The sequence below is a fragment of the Scyliorhinus torazame genome, chromosome 7, assembly GCF_047496885.1.
Source record: "Scyliorhinus torazame isolate Kashiwa2021f chromosome 7, sScyTor2.1, whole genome shotgun sequence".
NCBI classification, from domain to species: domain Eukaryota; kingdom Metazoa; phylum Chordata; class Chondrichthyes; order Carcharhiniformes; family Scyliorhinidae; genus Scyliorhinus; species Scyliorhinus torazame.
In genome coordinates this window covers 124,261,762-124,283,188 of record NC_092713.1, presented here as the reverse complement: position 1 = coordinate 124,283,188, position 21,427 = coordinate 124,261,762, and the positions used below count along the sequence as shown (strand labels likewise).

The 21,427-nt window shown below is 48.4% G+C and overlaps 1 protein-coding gene across 12 annotated transcripts in view; it reads left to right on the top strand.

Moving 5' to 3' along the window:
* ptprc (protein tyrosine phosphatase receptor type C) overlaps window positions 1-21,427 on the top strand; it is a 521,790-nt gene that overhangs the window by 438,136 nt on the left and 62,227 nt on the right. For all 12 annotated transcript variants that reach the window (XM_072511439.1, XM_072511442.1, XM_072511435.1 and 9 more), the window contains 3 exons: window positions 7,773-7,937; window positions 16,526-16,731; window positions 16,828-16,885. In XM_072511439.1, coding sequence (XP_072367540.1) covers window positions 7,773-7,937; window positions 16,526-16,731; window positions 16,828-16,885 — 429 coding nt within the window. The remainder of the gene's footprint in view (window positions 1-7,772; window positions 7,938-16,525; window positions 16,732-16,827; window positions 16,886-21,427) is intronic.

The following is a 21,427-nucleotide window of genomic DNA, read 5'->3' as shown; positions in this document are numbered from 1 at the left end:
GTCGACAGAGGCTTGCCAGGCCTTCAGCCGCATCAAAGCGGATATCGCAAAGGCCACGATGCGCGCCATCGACGAGTCCCTCCCCTTCCAGGTCGAGAGCGACGCCTCCGACGTAGCTCTAGCGGCCACCCTTAACCAAGCGGGCAGACCCGTGGCCTTTTTCTCCCGAACCCTCCACGCTTCAGAAATCCGCCACTCCTCAGTGGAAAAGGAAGCCCAAGCCATAGTGGAAGCTGTGCGACATTGGAGGCATTACCTGGCCGGCAGGAGATTCACTCTCCTCACGGACCAACGGTCGGTAGCCATCATGTTCGATAATGCACAGAGGGGCAAAATCAAAAACGACAAGATCTTAAGGTGGAGGATCGAGCTCTCCACCTTCAACTACGAGATCTTGTATCGTCCCGGAAAGCTGAACGAGCTGTCCGATGCCCTATCCCGCGGCACATGTGCCAACGCACAAATTAACCGCCTCCAAACCCTCCACAAGGACCTCTGCCACCCGGGGGTCACTCGGTTTTACCACTTCATCAAGTCCCGCAACCTCCCATACTCCTTAGAGGAGGTCCGTACAGTCACAAGGAACTGCCACATCTGCGCAGAGTGCAAACCGCATTTTTTCAGGCCGGATGGTGCGCACCTGATTAAGGCTTCCCGCCCCTTTGAACGCCTTAGTCTGGATTTCAAAGGACCCCTCCCCTCCACCGACCGCAACATATACTTCCTTAATGTGGTGGACGAGTACTCCCGCTTTCCATTCGCCATCCCCTGTTCTGACATGACCGCGGCCACAGTCATTAAAGCCCTGAACACCATATTCACACTGTTCGGTTGCCCCGCATACGTGCACAGCGACAGGGGGTCCTCTTTCATGAGTGACGAGCTGCGCCAGTTCCTGCTCAGCAACGGGATAGCCTCGAGCAGGACGACCAGCTACAACCCCCGGGGGAACGGGCAAGTAGAGAGGGAGAACGGCACGGTCTGGAAGACCGTCCTACTGGCCCTACGGTCCAGGGACCTCCCAGTTTTACGGTGGCAGGAGGTCCTTCCGGACGCCCTCCACTCCATCCGGTCACTACTGTGTACTAGCACTAACCAAACGCCTCATGAGCGCCTCCTTGTCTTCCCCAGGAAGTCCTCCTCTGGAACGTCGCTGCCGACCTGGCTGGCGGCCCCAGGACCCATCTTGCTCCGAAAGCACGTGCGGGCGCACAAGTCGGACCCGTTGGTCGAAAGGGTTCACCTCCTTCACGCGAACCCGCAGTACGCTTACGTGGAGTACCCCGACGGCCGACAGGACACGGTCTCTCTGCGAGATCTGGCGCCCGCCGGCAACACACACACCCCCCCCGACACCAATCACCCAACCCCCCCCCTTCCTGCCACCGCCGCACCCCGCGACCGCCCCCTTCCCAGGAGGATCAGTCCTCCTCCCAGGCCCGACCAGGAATGAAGCCCAAGCTGAAACCGTAAGGCTCCCGGAGAAGACAACACCGAAACAAGCACCACCACCACCACCGGGGCCGAGGCGATCGACACGGACGACCAGACCGCCCGACCGACTCGTGGCGTCAATCTAACAGTACACTGTGGACTTTTAACGAGAACATTTTGTCTTTTCCTGACGATTACTGTAAATAGTTTGAAACAAAAAAAAACCCTTGTACATACTGTTATACCATGTGAAAGTTTTCCTCCCAGGACCAGCCTTGTAAACCCTTACCACCATGCGAAGCATCACCCCGCCGGGTTCATTTTTAACAAGTGGTGAATGTGGTAGTATGCATTAGGGGTCATGTGGGACTGTGAAGCCATGATGTCATTGGCTGACAGATCCCGGGTCCTGGTTGGACGTTGACCTCTAGCTCCGCCCTGAAGGCGGAGTATAAGTACCTGGAGTCCTCCCCCGTAGGCAGTCTACTACCGAACTGCGGGGGAAACAGTCACGCTTAATAAAGCCTCATCGACTTCACTCTATTCGTCTCTCGGAGTCTTTGTGCGCTACACTACCGTGTTGCATTTCTAAAGCACTTGTAACATTCCAAGGCACTTCTCTGAGGAGAATCCCAGTTTTTCTAGCCTCCATCTAAATTTTGAACCTCTTGCTAATTCTCCTCTAAACTTTCCTTTTAGCCCGTGACATCTTTTTACCCCTCAAGTTACTAACTAAATATATTGTGTTAAATTTTAACTTCAAACAAAGAGTGGGATGGTGAAGAGTGTGGGTGGGCCCGAGGCGGGGGGATGGTCTGTGGTTATGTCTCAGAAATTTGTTTTCCCTACTCAAATCCACCAGTCTATTTTCAGCTTTCACTCACAGGCAGGTGCATGCCCAGCCTGATCCAAGGAATTGGGTTGGCGCTTTAAAAATGAATAGGAGGCTGTGAGCCTGATTGTCATTTAGGTTTGAATTTCCGTTTTTAATTTATCTGTTGTCATCTGTGTTTCCCGAGGCTCGGGAAACTGGAAGCTTCCTGGAGGCAAGGACTTAGACTTGAGGGATTCAGGAAGTAAGTGGCATCATGCCTGCCTCCTGATTCTAAGTTTCTCCCTGTGGCATCTCCATGATCGGATAACCTGCTCTCATGACATTACCTCGGACCTTCAAATGGGCAGCACAGTAGCACAGTGGGTAGCACTGTTGCTTCACAGCTCCAAAGTCCCAGGTTCGATTCCCGCTTGGGTCACTGTCTGTATGGAGTCTGCACATTCTCCCTGTGTCTGCGTGGGTTTCCTCCAGGTGTTCCGGTTTCCTCCCACAAGTCCCAAAAGACGTGCTGTGAAGTGAATTGGACATTCTGAATTCTCCCTCTGTGTACCCGAACTGGTACGGGAATGTGGTGACCAGGGGCTTTTCACAGTAACTTAATTGCAGTGTTAATATAAGCCTACTTGTGACAATAAAGATTATTATTATAATTCCTCCTCCCGTCTTCACTCTACTGGTGTACCCATAATTTCCTCTTGACCAAGAGCTGGAGAGCACGAGGCTGCATGTGAGTGTGGCATGGAGACGCCAAGTTGAAGCTTTCCTCCATCCTATGGCAGTCAGAGTATCTAGGCCATTGGTCTGGGCCAATTACTTTACATTGACTTCTCCTTTTCCTTTTCTATAACCAACTTAAACCTTATGATAGAGAAAATGCTGGAAAATCTCAGCAGGTCTGGCAGCATCTGTAGGGAGAGAAAAGAGCTAACGTTTCGAGTCCAAATGACCCTTTGTCAAAACTGTTTCCAGCGTCCGCAGTAATTTGCTTTTAAACCTTATGATACAATGATCACTGTCCCCTAAATGTTCTCCTACTGACACTTTAATCACGAGCCTACCTCATTTCCCAAAACTTCCTTACGCTTTGGACTAGAAACATACCAATACCTCTTTCGGAAAGCTTCTCACTCCAGCACTGTAATATTCTCCTTCATCAATGCTGTCACTCCTTTTTGCTCTTTCCTTTTCTCTACTGGACACTTCGTATCTAGGCATATTTAACATCCAGGCTGACCGTTCTTTAAAGCCAGGTCTCTGTTATTGCCACAAAATCATATTATTATTTGGATATCTATGCCTGCAAATCACTATTCTTATTTCCTACATTTCATACATTCACAGTAAACCTAATGCAATCTTTGAAAACGGTGCTTTGTACATGTCTGCCCTTTTCCGTCAACCGACGGTTCCCCCCTCGCCACCCCCACTGTGGTTGACCGGGCACTCGATCATGTCCAATCTACCTCCCGCATCTCTGCCCTCACCCCTTCCTCTCCCTCCCAGAACCATGACATGATGTCAGTCTTCACCCCACCAGCCTCCACATTTAAAGGATCATCTTCTGCCATTTCCGGCAAATCCAATGTGATGCCCCCAATAAACACCCCCACCCCACACCCCATCAGTATCCCACAGGTATGGCTCCTTTCATGACACCCTTGTCCACTCCTCCATTGCTCCCAACCCTTCATCCCCTTCCCACAGTGTCTTGCTGTACAATTGCAGAAGATGCAACACCTGCCCCTTTACCTCCCACCGTCCTCACTGTCTTGAGGCCTCACACACTCCTTTCAGGTGAAGCAGCATTTCACTTGCACCAAGCCAATTTGGTCTACTGTATTCACTGCTCTCAATGTGGCCTCCTCTACACTGGGAAGACTAAATGCAGACAGGGTGACCGCTTTGCAGAACATCTTCGCTCTCTCTGCACACATGACTCCAAACTTCCAGTTGCCTGCTGTTTCAGCCCAGCACATTGCTCTCACTCCCACATGTTTGTTATTGCCCTGCTGCAGTTCTCCAGCGATGGCCAGTGCGAACTGGGTGGACAGCACCTCATCTTCCGATCAGGCATGCTACAGCCTTTTGGAATCAACATTGAATTGAACAAATTTAGACTGTGAACTTTCCTCTCCATCGTGGCTCACCTTTCTGGTTTTTTAAAATTTCCTTGGTGTGTCCCAATGCAAACAGTGCCCCCCCACCCCCCCACACATGCAACACACAGTGCCATCGGTCACTTGTTGTTCAGTTTTGCTTTCACTGAACACTGATCTTTGTTCTCCTATTATGCCATCTTACCTTTTTGCCACCATTATAAAATCATAGAATTTACAGTTCAGAAGGAGGCCATTCGACCCATCGAGTCTGCACCGGCTCTTGGAAAGTGCATGCTACTGAAACCTACGCCTCCATCCTATCCCCATAACCAAGTAACCCCACCTAACCTTTTTGGACACTCAGGGCAATTTAGAATGGCCAATCCACCTAACCTGCACATCTTTGGACTGTGGGAGGAAACCGGAGCACCCGGAGGAAACCCACGCACACACGGGGAGAACGTGCAGACTCTGCACATACAGTGACCCAAGCCAGGAATCGAACCTGGGACCCTGGAGCTGTGAAGCAACTGTGCTAACCACTGTGCTACCATGCTGCCCACTTCTTTAGCACTTCTTTAGTCCTTAATGCCACCATTAACACCCTTTGTCTTGTGTGTATGCCATCTTTTTCAATCTCTCCTTAGATCTGATCTATCCCTGACCTTCTATTCTTCCCTACCTCCTCCGTCCCCCTCTCCAACTATAAATCGTCACATTTCAATCCATCATCAGTTCTGCCGAAGAGTCATCTTGACTCGAAACGTTAACTCTGTTTCACTTTCCATGGATGCAGCCAGACCTGCAGAGTTTATCCAGCATAATCAATTTTTATTTCATATTTCCAGCAACTTTGGTAGTTTGCTTTTATTTGTGTCTAATTTAAACATTATTACATTTCCTTTTACTCTGCTTCACCTAATGCCGTAATTCCGTACACCAATGGTATTTATTTATCCCAATTCTCTGTGCATCTTGTTTTTCCTCTCTAACATTACCTCTTGGTTCCCACACCCCTGCCAAGTTAGTTTAAATCCTCCCCAATAGCACTCGCAAATCACCCTGTGCCCCAGCTTTATTCAGATGCAATCGGTCCAGTAGATGCCGATCCCATCTCTCCCAGAGCTGGCCCCAATGCCAAGGGAATGTAAAGCTCTCCCATTTTTCCAGCCACACATTCATCTGCTCTACCCTTCTATTTCCATATTCACTTACAGGTGGTATTGGGAGTAATCCAGAGATTACTACCTTTGAAGTTCTACTTGCTAATTTATTTCCTAACTCCCTAAACACTACAGGGAAAGCTCATTCTTTTCACCATCTATGTTGTTAGTACTGATAGGGACCATGACTGTTCACCTTCTCCCCTCGGTGTTCTGTAGCTGCTTTGTAATATCCTTGACCCTAGGACCAGAGAAGCAACATACCATCCTGGATTCTTGCCTGCGTCTGTAGAAATACATACCTGTTCCCCTAACTATTGAATCCCTCATTGCTATTGCTTTTCCAATCTTCCTCCTGACTCTCTCCTGCTGAGCCAGCCATCATGCCAAGAACCCCAAGTCCCCAAATCTGTTATGATTATGGTGGGAAACCCCCTCTGCTGCTGGGCGAGGAGGGATGAAGTGGCTCCCTCTCTTTGTTCAACCACTTCAGTTAGTCACATCCTTTGTAAATACCTTTTCCCAGTTTGTGCATTAAAGGAACCACTTTAACTAGCTTTCTTGAGTTCCAGAAAGAGTGGGTTTATTAGCTATCAAAACATGAGAAAAATACTAAAAACATGTGCACATACACACAGATTAAAAATGAGAAGTGAGTCCAAAAATGAAAGTTAAAACAAGCTACAAATCGGTCTTTGGCTTGTTCGCGAGGAGTGGACGGTGAAAGGTTCTGGCTGTTAAGTTGAGTAATTCTGGTGACCTTGACTTTGGCAGTTGAGAAGTTGATTTGGAGATTCAGTCCCTATATCCACTTCAAACATGCTCCCGCCCATTACAAAGTGCCAGCACCCCGGTTCCCAAGCATTGTCCACTCAGTTGTCCCCCCAGGTTATGCTCCTTAATGAAGTCTGCGGCTGCTTCTCGGGTCTTGAAATAATACTCCCGGTCTCCAAACGTCACCCATAATTTCATCGGGTAGAACACCCGAAACCTGATCTGCCGCCAGTACGGCACCGCCTTGGCCTTGTAGATACCTGCCCGCCGCTTTGCCAATTCGGCTCCGATGTCCTGATAGATTCAGATGTTATTTCCCTCCTAGTCGCAGCTACGCTTCTCCCTGGCCCATCGCTGAATTTTCTCTTTCTCCACAAATTTGTGGAGTCTCACGACCACCGCCCATGGCGGCTCCCCAGCTCTAGGCTTCTGCCTCAGGGACGTATGCGCTCGGTCCACGTCATGTGCCTTATCTAGCACCCCTTCTGTCACCAGCCCCGCCAGCATCTTTGAGACGTACCTCGTGGCACTCAGACCTTCCACTCCTTCAGACAGGCCCACGATTCGCAGGTTCTGCCTTCTCAAGGTATTCTCCTGCTCCTCCACCAATGCCTTCAATGTTTTACAAAGGTCTCCTAGGAGCCCCACCTCCACCTCCAGAGCCACCACACGATCACTGTGGCTCGAGATATCTCCTTCGATCTCCCGAATCTGTGACCCCTGCACCTCCAAACAGCTCTCCATCCATTCCAGAGAACTCTTCAGGGGTGCCACCGTTTCTTCAATGGCGTTTGTGCGATCCTCACGCATTTCTTTCCTCTGTTGATGGAATTCCGCCTTGATAAAAGCCATCAGCTCGTCCATCTGGGGTCTTCCAGCTTGCATCAGCCCTTTCCGTGCCTGCATGTTTACTGTGGGTGGTGCAGTACGAGCTTGTTCCAACCTTTCAGCCAGATCTCTCACTGTTTTCCGCGGGGTCTGGTAACCAGCAGACATTACATTCCCGGGGGAAACTACTCCTTCAACATTCACCTACGCCTTTTCATTAAAATTCCACCCCATCTTGGGTAAAAAGAGCATCTCTTCTGTGACTTTAAGCAGGAGCTGCCCTGTATGTGACCACTCACTCCATGGTCACACCCGGAAGTCTGCATTTCCCTCTTCCAGTGAAATGTCTCTGCCTGGAAAAAGGTGTGACGTTCTATTGTCTCTTTCAGAATTGAGTGTAATCCACGAGGAATTCGCGCAGGTGGTTGTTTTGCAGTCTCAGCCAGTTTTCATTTTCACGTCCTATTTTAATATATCTCATTTAAATGTTCAGTATATCGGTACATAATTTAGGTCTGCAATACGCTGCCAAGACACGTTAAATTATGACTTATCACAGAATCGCTGCAGTTTTTCGAAGCATGGTTTTCCAAATTCAAGACTTCAGCAGAATAATGAAGAAGTATTCTTCCTTTACAGATATAAACCAAGAAGCAATAATTGATGGAGTCATAAAGGGAGAACACACGTGTGACAATCTGACTCCGTATACACAATATACAGTAAATGTTAGTGTCAGCAATAACAAGTGCGGAGGAGTTTTGTCAAGTTGGGCTACAAATCCTAGTCGGACTCAAGAAGGTGGTAAGTATTCCAGTAATAACATTATTGTAATTATTATAATCAATACTGTTGTTCCATTAAAAACATGAATAGTTTTTATTTCTTGGGTTGAATCTTGTGCTGCTCCTGGGATTGGGAAGGAAGGGCGATGGGGGATCTTAATTGAGTGGGAAGCTCCACGATGTTGGGATGAAACTAAGTTCAGGGAAATTTGATGCTGGGTTGAGCTTCTTGACGGCAAGCGTCGGGCAGCCCTTTTGTGTTAATTTGCATAGGGCGGCATGGTGGCACAGTGGTTAGCACCTCGGCCTCACAGCTACAGGGACCCAGATTCAATTCTGGCCTCAGGTAACTGTTTGTCTGGAGTTTGCTCTTTCCCCCCGTGTCTGCGTGGGTTTCCTCCGGGTGCACCGGTTTCCTCCCACAGTCCAAAGATGAGCAGAATAGGTGGATTGGCCATGATAAATTGCCCCTTAGTGTCCAGTAAATGTTAAGTCGGTTACTGGGTTGCGGGGATAGGGTGGAGGCACAGGTTTAAGTAGGGTGCTTTTTCCAAGGCCCGAATAGACACCTTCTGCACTGGAAATTCTATGATTCTTTGAAAACATGCTCATTAGAAGGAAATCTCACCAGAATTAAATTCCCCTTCCCAACTAAATTATCCCCGAGTGCGAAATACATGTCTTCAGATTGATGACTGTATTTAACTGGCGTGTGGCAGGTGAGGCAGTGTACTTGCTGGAGTTGGAGTGAGTGCTGCTGCATTTTCCTCCTAAGGAAGAGTTGTTAAATGAGATAATGGTTAAGTATGGTTGGCATCTGTCTAAGGACACAGGACAGGGAAGCTGGCTGAGGGAGAGAGTCCGAGGCAGGCATGGGCATGGGGTGGCATGGAATGTTTGGCTCAGAGGGGGAAGAGACATGTGGAAGGTGATGGTTATAGAGTTAAAGGTAATGGAGTAGAGGAATGTTTATATTGGGTGATGGGGGAGGGTTTTAGTGGGTGACAGGGTGAGAGTGGAAGGTGATAGAGAGTGCACAAAATGGGACACGCACCATTTTAAAAATTCTTTACAATACCACACTGCCACTCTGAAAATACGATCAATGAAGAGGGTGGATGGTCTTTTCAGCTGGGTGGAGTTAAACGTGAGCACAATTGGCCGAATAAAGGAACACTCTAATTATCGTGAATCAACCGGATGAGAACCGTGCTCAGTTGTGTTCCCCACTGTACGATCAGCCTCCGAACACTGTGGCCTGATCCACCAGCAAGTCCCCAGAAAGGTGGGGAGCTCGAGGAGAGAGTACATTCAACAGCAACTTCTGTTGACCAAAGCAGGGAGGAAGGGAAGGAAGGGGGGAGTTTTCTGCACCCCAAGCTCTCCAGCAGGGGTGGAGGGAAGAGATGGGGATGGGGGTGGGGGGGAGCAGAGTGAGGTCCACGGACCATGCAGGGAGCCTCAATGCTGGAGGACTGCATGTCCAGAATGATTGTGAGAAGATCAACGGTCATACTAGGAGGGGTATTGCCGTGGTCCTGAGACTCGAGAGGAACTGAAGGAAGCTCAAGGATGATGGAGGTAGTGCATAGGATCATGGGTGGCATGTTGAGGGTTAGGAGTGAGGGTGTCAAGAGTGCTGGTTGGGAACCTTGAGGATTCCTAGATAGTTGACCATTGTTGAAAAAGGGGTGGGTGGAACTTATCTGAAGGCCAGACAGTAGGTCAGACTGACGTTTGAGGGTGATGGAGGGAGGAACCAGTTCCTCCATCAATAAGAAGAGATTCTGGCATTTATCCTCCAGGATTTGACAGTGTGGTAGGTGGAGGCCACTCTTTATCTGATGCTAAGAATATGGCTTCCTGTAGGGCTCAGGACAGGATGGAAGACATCCAAGAATATACTGACCAGGCTGATCCCTGCAATATGCTCACAGATCACCTCAGACAGACATGATGATGGGGCAAGTCAACTCCACGTTTATGCCAACTTTGGTGCAGCCGTGGAGGCACTGGCAGAGGGTGGCATAGGACATGGCAGAGGAGTGGCCATGAGCAGCAACAGGGAAAGGCTGCAAAGGGTAAAGCAGAGCTGGGACCAGGGATGTGCAATGTTGAGCATAGGCATGCAATTGGCCATGCATCTACCTGCGGATGTCTCAGCCATGATGCAGACATGGCTTAGGATGTCACGGGATGTGATAACTCACATATTCTGGCTACTCCATACAGGCATGTGTCTGACTGGGAGGCAATCCAATGACATATGTTAAAAGTTACAGAACCATCTTCGCCAGTGGCTTTTTTCAGGGCTCCACTGTGCAGAATATCCCAATCTGCCACACACGAGAGGCAAAAAAAAGCTGAGGGTGACTGTCACATTGACAGCCACTGGAAGCATCCAGGAGGTGACAGATGCACTCTTCAGAAGGGCAAATGCATTTCTAAAATTCAGTACAGACCCCCAAGCACAGGCGTTGAGAGCTGTGGAATTTGAAGCAATTGCAGGATTCGCACAGTGTAGAGAGCAATTGACTGCACATATGTGGCTCTGAAAGCTGCCTGGCATCAACCTGCTGCATTGTTTAACAGAAAGATGTTTCACTCTCTGAATTTACAACTGCTCTGTGATCACAGAAAACAGATCCTTATGTGTGTTACCCAGGGAGCTTTCATCAAGTTTACATCCTGAATGACTCCCAGGTAACACATGTATTTGCTCCACCTCATTGACTGTAGGATTGGCTTCTTGATGATGGGGAACACCCACAGAGGACCTGGCTGATGATACCAGTGCAGAACCCGCAAAGTGCCATCTTGCAATTTTCCCTTGAAATAATCAGATCTGTCTTTGAAGAATATTTTCAATGTCTGCATGTTTATTTGGACAAAATTAAGAGGTTTGAAGTGGATTGAAAGGTTTCCTCAATGAAACCCTTCAAAATGCACCCTTGAAGGATATTCTGTATCACTGTCGGCTGCTCACTGTGCAACTTAGTTCTCCAGAGGCGAGTAATGCTGGAATCAGAGGATGACACCGAGTGAGATGTGCCCTCATGGGGAGGGTGGGAATGAGGTGCCAGCCAATAAAGATGGCGCTGTGGAGCCCAGTCTACCAAGCGGAGGCAAGCCGGTGAGGGAGACTCTCAGTTCTTAGATCAGCAGACATTTCACGTGAGGTCAAGTGCAGGGCGGCACGGCAATGAGAGGTTCTCTCCTCAATGTGGCCTTGCTGACATTCCACAAGAGACTGTTAGCATCTCTCTGTACCTTTCAGGGCAATATGTCAGGTCTTCTGTCACACAAGCACTTACCTTTACACACTGTCCATGTTTTTGACTCCACATCTGCTCACTGCTAGCTAATGCACAAAATTAAATTGATGAGTAACTATACATTGTATCATAAGCCCATTCACTCTTGTAACACATTAAAGGGTTGTACATTTAAAATGATCAACGCCCACTGAAACTCCAAATGCTATTCCATGCATTTACTTATGGTTATTTCTAAAGTGTTCCCTCTTGTGCCTGGAGAAGGTCTGGGGGCAGGCTGCTGCCTATCGTGTTCCAGCACATCAGATATCTGTGTCCTGTGACTTCTGGTGCTTGAGTCCTACAGGGAACAGCACATTCAGAGCGACCTGTATCTATGCTGGGCTGCCTTTAGGTATCAGATCAGGGATGACTTCCAGTGCCGTTATGTAGGGGGAAGACATGTACGAGGTGGCTCCCGCTAGAGTATTGCACTTTTAGCCCTTTTCTTTTAGTTAAGCAGGTATTTTCTTTAGAAAACCCTCAGAATTATTGGGATAAGAATCCTATCTCGGTGAAATGCCCAGAAAAACCAGGGGGAAAAAAGGTAGATAGTAGAAGTTCATCGACTGAATTGGAGGCCTCTCAGAGCTCGTCAACGGAAAAGATGGCAGAGGCAGCCTTTGTGGCTCTGGCTACTCCACTAGCGGCCGAGATGCTTTCGAGTACGTTGTTAAAATAATTCAAGAAGCACTGACAGGCTGTGTTGGAGGACCTCCACAGATCGATGGAGGAGGCCTTGGCCCCCATCAAAACTGTGGGCGAGGACCAGCAAACCAAGTGCATATGTCTTGGGGGTGTAAGAAGTTGGAGAGATGCTGGGAGGGGGTGTTTGGAATGCTAGCAAAGATTGTGGGAGCAAAAGCCGGCCCGGATCCTATGGTGGCGATCTTTGGGTATTGGAAATGCTGGAGCTGATGGAGGGGAAGAAGGCCAATGTCGTGGTCTTCGCTCTCTGGTTGCCAGCGAAGAGTTTTGCTGAAATGGCAGTCTAAACGCCACCGGGGTTGGCAGCCTGGCTAGGGGACCTGTACGACTTTCTCCGGTTGGGAAAGATTAAGTTTGTATTGAGGGGATCAGCGGAGGGCTTTGAGATACGGTGGAGATTGTTTACGACCATGATGGAGGAATTATTTGTTGCCTGGGGGGGTGAAAAAGGGTGAACATTTGTAAAGACTGTAGGATTATGAGTTGGGGAGAATGTTCCCCAGATTATTTATGTTTTTGTATTTTTTAATATGTTTGATATAAAATAGATTTTTTTTAAAAAGGGGTTCCGTTTTATGCCACTAAAATTTTGGTCCACCCCAATGGCAGATATGTTATTGTCTGTGGCTCTCTGGCGGGCACTCCAGGGGAGGGGGGCTCTGGTTAATATCTATGCTCCCAACTGGGATGACCTTAACTTTATTATTTGCTGGCTTCCCTCCCTGATTTGGATTTGCATAAGCTTATTTTGAGTCGGGACCTAAATTGTGTTCTGAACCCTAGTCTGGATCGGTCCAAGCCCAAATCTCTGACTCCATCGGGGTGGCCAGAGCGTTGATGTTTTTCATTAAGAGGGTGCCCTGGGATGGAGTGGGGGGGGGTGGATTTGGAAACATTGGCATTTTTTGCATCCAGTTGAATGAAGAGTTTCATTGTTCTCACATGTGCATCAGGTATACGCGATTAATTTGTGACGGATAGGTGTCTCTTCCATTCTGTGTGGCGGCTGATTACTCAGCAATTGAGACGTCTGACCAGGCCTCGCACTTTCTTGATTTGCCACTGGAGTCTGGCCCCTGCCAGCATCCGCCAGGGAGATTGGATACGGCATTATTGGCGGACAAGAAATTTTGTGAATACATATCAATCGCCATTGGGGGAACATGTAAAATTTATTACAAGTGAGCCGATCTCACCTTCCACTCTGGGGAAAACCCTTAAGGTGGTCCTCGATGGAGATTACCTCCTATAAAGCGCACATGGTGAAGACAGCAATGGTGGAGCAGCAGAGGCTGGTGGACACCATTCTTGAGATGGACCACCAGTAAATGCCCCAACCCCAAAGTTGTTTGCAAGTAGGAAAAAGCTACTTAGTTTCTGAGTTATTGCCAACAGACAGATTGGTGAGCCAGCTGCGACCCTCAAGGGGTATGTTTTATGAATATGGGGAGAAGGCCAATCGCCTCTTATCTCACTAACTGAAGTGACAGGTGGCTTCCCGGGAAATTGTAGAGGTATGTAAGTAGAGCGGCAGTCTGGTTTCCGCCTTTCCTCCGGTCAATCTGGCTTTTGAATTGTTTTATCGTGGCCTCTAGCTGTGAGAACGGTCATGAATTCCTTTTAAGATATCTTATCCATCTGAGCAGTGGAGGGGAGAGGAACGAGGAGTTGGGCCCAGAGGAAATTATGAAATGCATTGGGTTGATGCAGACTGGTAAAGTCCCTGTCCCAGGCGGCTTCCTCATTGAATTTTGTAAGAGGTTAGCGGAGGATGTGGTACCTTTAATTATTGAAAAGTTTAATGATTCCTTAACCCAAGGTTTGTTGACCTCTACCTTCACACAGGCCTCTATTTCCTTGTTTCTCAAGGAGGCCAAAGACCCAACGGAACGTGGGTCACATGGACCTATTTCACTCTTAAATGCAGATGTTAAGTTACTTGTCAAAGTGCTGGTGCTGCGGCTGTAGCCCTGCACTCCAGAGGTGATCTGGGAGGATCAGACAGGCTTCGTTAAGGGTCAGAAATTGTTGACCAATATACACCGCCTTCTAAATTATGTCCTTTTGCCTTCATAGGGCAACTGAACCGGAGTTGATTGTTTCTCTCGATGCCGAAAAATCATTGTATAGAGTGGAGTGGGAATATCTGTTTCAGATTCTTGGGAGGTTTGGATTTGGCCACAAGTTTATCTCTTAGATTCAACTATTGTATAGCGCTCCCACTGCTAGTGTTCGTACAAATACTCTTAACTCTGATACTTCCCGTTGAATAGGGGTACAAGACAGAGATGTCCACTGTTTCCGCTCCAGTTTGCCCTGGCAATAGAACCGCTTGCTATAGCGTTGAGGTCCTCTTAAGTGGAGGGAATAAATTGGAGGTGGGTGGGATGGAGGAGTGGAGGGGGAGGGGGTGGAGGTGGAGCATTGGGCTTCCCTTTACGCGGACGACATACTTCTCTATATTATGGACCCAGTACCCTCTATGGACAAGATTATGAAGCTGCTTGTGAGTTTTAGCTCCTTCTCTGTGTGCAAATTGAGCGTGGACAAGGACGAATGCTTCCCGGTCAACCCCCCAGGGAGGAGAGGCCAACTGCGGACGCTTGGATTATCAACCTCGCTGGTGCTTTAGACAGGGGGTGAAGGCAGATATCCTCACCTTCACCTCATTAATAGCCAGAGCTTGGGTGGAGGTCTCCTACTCCGCCCAGTGCCTCTGCTTGGTTGAGTGACCACATGTCTTTTTTATATTTGGAGAAGGTTCAGTACACCAGGGGGTCGGTAGACGTGTTCTACCTTACATGGCAGCCATTCCTTTCCTTTTTAAGAAGTTAGTCAATGTCAGCTGTTAGATGGGTTTTGTTTAGTTTTTTGGGATTGTGCTTTTGCTTGTTAATCTTGTTCTTTTATTGGATAACTCTGGTTAATTGTTTTGTATGATTTTGTTTATTCTGAAAGTTTTTTTAATAAACATTTCTTTTGAATTTGTCAGCTCAGTTTCAGCTTTGGTGTCACTGTCAAAGGGACTGAGGCTCTCTCCCCATTGCTTTCAATCTGTTCTTCCTCTGCTTCCAACAATGGGTTCACGCGTGGCTAGCCCATCTCACCCATCCATCTCTCCACACATTTCATGGATAAGGCCAAACTGTGGTGGACTGTGTGCACCTCCTGTATCCACTCGATGCTGTGCTCCATGATTCTCTCCACAAAGATCACCACTTTCTCAATGTAGGATACCATGTGACCACGTGCTCGAGGGATGGTGCAACTTATGGCAGGAAAGAGCTCCTCCATTTTTTGGCAATAGGATTGCACTGTAACTGAAAACGTCAATAGATCTTCAAACATTTGACACTGCTCCTGAAATATCTGTTGTTTTGCTGACGACACCCAATGATTGCCATGAGCACGAAGCTGAGTATACAAGTCCGCTCCTTACTCTTCTGACCAGAGGTGGCTTCAGCTGCCACTGTCTCTGTTCCCTCCTCCTACATGCCTGTGCAGTGCTCACCTGGTCTCCACGAGCAAACAAATCCAACATACTGAGTGTATTTTGCAAGATTTAGGGTTTTGAGGCTTGAAAGCCCTTCTAATTAAATAAATTCTAATGTCCACACTTTTAATTTCTAACACATAGTGTCCTCAGTTGTGTTTGACCCATCAAGTGTGAATAACTGTAATTATGAATCAAGTAGAATTTATTACGCAGGAGTTTACACATGCTAAACAAGAAGCAGCGAAGGCAATACCATGGAATTCAGGTGCGGATGAAGTGGGCACCTCAGAGTGGAATATCAGTGCCTGTTAGTGCTCCATGCATGCGTCTACCATCTAGCTTCAGAGGCACCTTTCAATTCAAGCTAGGCTTCCAGTTTGCAATTCTAAATGCCACTCAGCTTTCCAGATGGAAGGAGGTCACTAAATTTCTTCTGGCACTGGATCCATGTTCTTTCAACCAAGCCTTGGTTACTGACTGGCTCTGCCACCTCCAGCCATTCCTTATTATGCCTTCCGATCTGCTGGAAACAGAACATCCCTCCTTTGCCTTGCTGCCTGCGGGAGTCCCTCCAGGGAGGTGTCATGAATCATTCAGATGAATACAGTCATCCGCTGCTTCTATAGATATACCGGCCTTCCTTTGTAGCCTGTGTCTGCGGCCTACCAGAATGCTGTACATGTGCCTTTAAAAATGGTTCTTCTCAGTGAAATGGCGGCAGTTCACTGAGAGGAACTCTCAACGTTGGGTGATCCACCTGATTGGTAAAATTCCAGCCAAGCTTTCAGGTCACCGACCTTCTCTTTTCACTATGTCTCCAATATTTAAGCATATTATTTTACCGAGAGTTTAGAAATAAAACCAAGCTTTTTATCAATATTATCATTTCATAACTGTAACAATGCGATAACCATATCTGTGGAGCACTAAGTTCGCTTGGACAGAAAACTTGAAGTGCAATTGTGTTTCAACTCTGCGTTGTAAATATGGAACATCTATTTTTTTCCTGTGGAATTCAAACACAAAGTGTTTATATGACTGTTTAATATTATGACACTTTCCAATAGAATATTTCCATTTTTTTTATAGTTCCAAAGGAACCTGGACACAAATTAAGCTTAATAGAAAATAATAAGATCAGACTCGAATGTACGAAGTTGAGTGATGAAGATTTCCATGGACCAGGAGGGACCTATTCAGTCAAAGTTAATGGAGAATTACGGCTCCCAGTGAACTCTTCAGACTGTAATTTTGTGATTCCAAACTTAAACTATCTGACCACATACAAAGTAGAGGTAACATGAATTTATTGTGTTTCAGGAATTAATTCACATTATATGATGCAGACTTCATAAGTTTTACCAATGCAATTGTTGTCTGTCCTATTACAGCTAATTACCAGAAATAGAAAGCACAGCAAAAGCAGTACATCAACCATCAAAACTAAATGTAAGTGAAATGCTTCTTAAAGCCACATTTTGCCAACACCAAGCGTGTGCAAGCCTCCTGCAGCTTGCCCACTGTATCTGTTACTATATTAGAATCATATGATTCTCTTTGTAAAATTGCACGCAAAGGTTTTCAGTTCCCACTGACTTGTCAACCCTTCCAGGTTTCATTAATTAATGCGGTGGATCAATCATCAACTCTGGAGTATTGTGCATCTACCTGACTCAGTGGTATCAGATTATTGAATCTGAGCATCTGAACTCCCATCTTCAGGAACGCTGCTTTTTATCCTGTTTTTCTTCCTTCGCCAACCAAGTGATTGGGACTAGTTCGCTTTTAGCCAACTACAAACCCCTTCGAACTGACACGGTGAACAGCCCAACACAGATTTGTCAATTTCATTGATACTATCCACCTAAATATAGAACAGACACACACGTCAAACTTGAACTTGTGAAAGAAAGCTCAAGTTCTGTATGACCCTCGGGTCATGCACAATTTTCTGTATGACTCATTGGGCCGTAACTTCAGAGCTCCAGGATAGTGTGACTGGGGGATATCGCAAAGATGCCCCAGGAACCTGACCCACCACCCACCTGAGGTCCAACCCAACCACACCACCCAAGACCCAGCCCAGCCCACCCCAAGACCTGAACCAACCTACCCATTAAGGCCCTAACCTACCTGAAAAGCCCCCCACAGCCCAACCCAATCTAACACCCTCCCCACCCCCGCTATTCATAACCTCTTATCTTATACACTCACTTTCTCCATGGCTTGTCAAGGACCTTTAAGCCTGGATGGACTTTTAACTAAACAGGTTCACAGGATCCAATGCTGTGAAAAAGGGGGGCATGACAACCTTTGCTTATGAATCCAGGAGCGTGATCTAATGGAAAAGTTGCCAAGTGTCATTTTTTTTTAAAAAAAATATTTTTATTGAAGGCATTTTGCTTGTGTACACCGAAATATCAGATAACCCAACAACCCACAAGAACACAGGCTCACAACATCTTCTGATACCAATTCCACAACTCTTTCCTCCCCTCTCCATGATCCTATCAAAGCTACCCACTGGGTCTGAAATGTTTAACAGAAGATTGTACGCAACGAGACTCTGTGATCAGCACCACTCAGTCTCCCTCCAACCCCTCGACTCCCTAAGTGCCATTGCCACGGCTCTTATCACCGGAGCAAAAAGCAACAGGGACAGCGGGCACCCCTGCCTCATCCCCCGATGCACCCAAAGTACCTCGAGCTCACCCTATTCCTCTGGACACTAGCCATCGGCGCCCTTTACAGCAGCCAAATCCAATCCATGAACCCAGGGCCTAACCCCAACCGGCCCAGCAAATCCAATAAATTGGCCCATTGTACCCAATCAAACGCCTTCTCCGCATCCATCGCCACCACTACTTCTACGAATGTGCCCCTCCGAGGGCATCATAATGACATTGAGCAACCGGAGCACATTTGCAGACAGGTGCTGCCCCTTCACAAACCCCATCTGGTCCTCGACTATCACTCCTGCACACAGTCTTCTATCCACAATGCTGGTATTTTTCCTACAACCTCGCATCTACGTTTTAGCAGTGAAATCGGGCGGTACAACCCACACTGCTCTGGGTCCTTACCTTTCTTTAAGATCAGCACAATGTGGGGGAGAAGCTCTCCCCTTCCCCTCCTCCTTCCCCTAACTTCATTATACATCTCCTCTAGCAGTGGCCCAAGCTTCGTACCAAATGTCTTGTAAAACTCTGCTGGGAACCCATCCGGCCACGGGGCCTTCTCTGCCTGCGCTGATCCTACGCTGTCCATCACCTACCTCAGCTCAATCAGGTCCCCCAACCCTGCACCTTCTCTTCCTCCACCCTTGGAAACTCCAACTCGTCCAAGAACCACCTCATACCCTCCTCCTCAGGCAGAAGCTCCTACTGATACAACCTCCTGTAGAAGGCCTCGAGCACCCTTCTGGATCTGGATCTGACACCACCTTACCCCTCTCATCCCTCATCATACCAATCTCCCTCATCAGCTGGTGCACCAAGATCCTACTCGCTTTTCTCCCATACTCGTACACTGCCCCTCTGCTCCTCAGCAATTTTCCTACTGCCTTCCCCATGGATACCAACCTGTTATAACCTGCCCGAATCCTGTTGGCTGGGGACAATTGGTTATCCCATGACTCTTGGGGAGTATGAGCTCCACCAATGAGTGGAGCAGGGCAATCACTAGTAGTTGCAGCTGTATAAATAGATCTGGCCAGTGTGGTACCGGCGAGAGAAGGAAGCAGTGGTGAACTACTGCTGTGTACACATTGTTGTAAATAAAGTTACTTTATGATTGACTCTACAAACTCGTGCTGGATTCTAAGTGGCCCTCACAAAACAACGAAAACTCCACCTGGAGCCTCTGCCTTTAGTAGCCCTTCTCTGATACAACTGAATATCTCTGATCCATCCTCAAAATCTCATCCACCAGTCTTGCCGTCTCCTGTTGTTCCACCCTCTTCCTATGTGCCCGGATTGAGATAAATTCACCTCTGTCTCCCGCCTTAAGTGCCTCCCACAGCGTGGAGGCCGAGACCTTCCCCATGTCATTCTGCTCCACATACCCTCTGATGGCGGCCCTCACACTCTTGCAAGCCCCCTTATCCACCAACGAGCCCACATTCAACCTTCACTGCGGCTACTGTATCTCCCCCTGAAACACCCCCAAATCCACCCAGTGCGGCGCGTGGTCAGAGACCACAATCGCCAAATACTCCGAATCGGCGACCCCCGCCAACAGCGCCTTGTCCATCACGGAAAAAGCGATCTGGGAGTACACACGGTGCACATGTGAGAAGTTAGAGAACTACTTTGCCCTTGGCCTCCCAAACCTCTCGCCAACCGCCCCCCCCCATTCCCCAATATGGTCCACGAACCCCCTCGCCACTGCCGACACCTTCAATGACCTGGGACACAACCGGTCCATCCTCAGATCCAAAACAGTGTTAAAATCGCCCCATTATCAGCTGGTGCGTGCGCAGATCTGGGATATTCCCTGACACCGCCGCACAAAGTCCACATTGTCCCAATTTGGGTTATAAACATTCACCAGGACCACTGGCATCCTGTCCAGCTTCCCACTAACCATCACATACCTGCACCCCAGGTCGGCTACAATACCACCCACCTCTAAGGCCACTTTCTTATTGACCAGCACCGCCACCACCCTTGTCTTCATGTCCAACCCCAAGTGGAACACCTGCCCGCCCCATCCCTTCCTCAGCCTCGACTGATTTGCTTGCTTCAGGTTTGTCGCCTGAAGGAACACGACGTTTGCCTTCAAACTCCTCAAGTGGACGGAAACATGCAACTGTTTAACTGGCCCATTCAACCCTCACACATTCCATGTATCCAACCTGGTCAGGGGGCTCCCAGCCCTCTTCCCTGGCAATCAGCCATACCCCTTCTTCAGCCAGCAACCCCAGGTCTGCGTCCCGCACGATTCCAGGCCCGCCCCAAGGTGCCCACCGCCATCCCTCCTTAACCAACTGTGCCACATCAACTACACCCATGTCAGCATCCCTCCTCCTGCACCCCCCTCCCCCTAACCAAACAAAGAAAACATCCCCCCCCCCCCACACACACATCCCTACACTTCCTCCGCCTGGCAACCCCACCACTTAATTTCCGTTAACTTGACCAATCATCTACCATGGTGCCAACCCCCCCCCCCCCCGCCGTGGCCTTTGACTAGCCCCATCCCTCCAACCCACAAACATACAAGGAAAAGCAAAAAGCAACACACTCTCACTGCTCCCCCCGTCGTAACCTTCACCATCCACCCACCCTGTGTGCCCGCACTTTACACAAAACGCCACTCCAAAGTTTAGTGTCCTCATACTCCTCCCAGTCCATAGTCTCTCATAAAGTCCTTCACCTCCTCTGGCGAGTCAAAATAACACTCTTACTTCTGGTGCATTACCCATAAGCAAGCAGGGTACAGAACCCCAAGCTTCACCTCATTCTTGTAGAGAGTGGCCTTGATCTGGTTCCACCCAGCCCTCCACTTGGCCATTTCCGCTCCCAGATCCTAATATATCCCCAGCTCCTCCCAAGCGTACTTCTTGGTCTACCTCGCCCACCTCAAGATATTCTCCGTGTCAAGGAAACGATGTAGCCTCACCACCATCAGCCTCGGCGGCTCCCTCACCTGTGGCCTCCTCCTCAGTGCCCTGTGCGCTCGATCCACTTCAAAGACCCCCCCCCCCCCATCAGCTTCTTCAGCATGCTCACCACGTACTTGGCGGGCTACATACCTTCAATGCCATCAGGCATCCCCACGATCCACAGATTTTTCCTCCTGCAGCGGTTCTTCAGCTCCTCCAGCTTCTCCCTCAAGCTTTTCTGGCTGCTCATCACCATCCCCATCTCCAAATCCAGCGAGACCACTTGATTCTCATGCTCTCCCACTGACTCCTCCACCTTTTGGATCGCCAGGCCCCATGTCTCCAGCCTCTGCTACACCCGCCCAAAGTGGCTCCACCACCTTAGC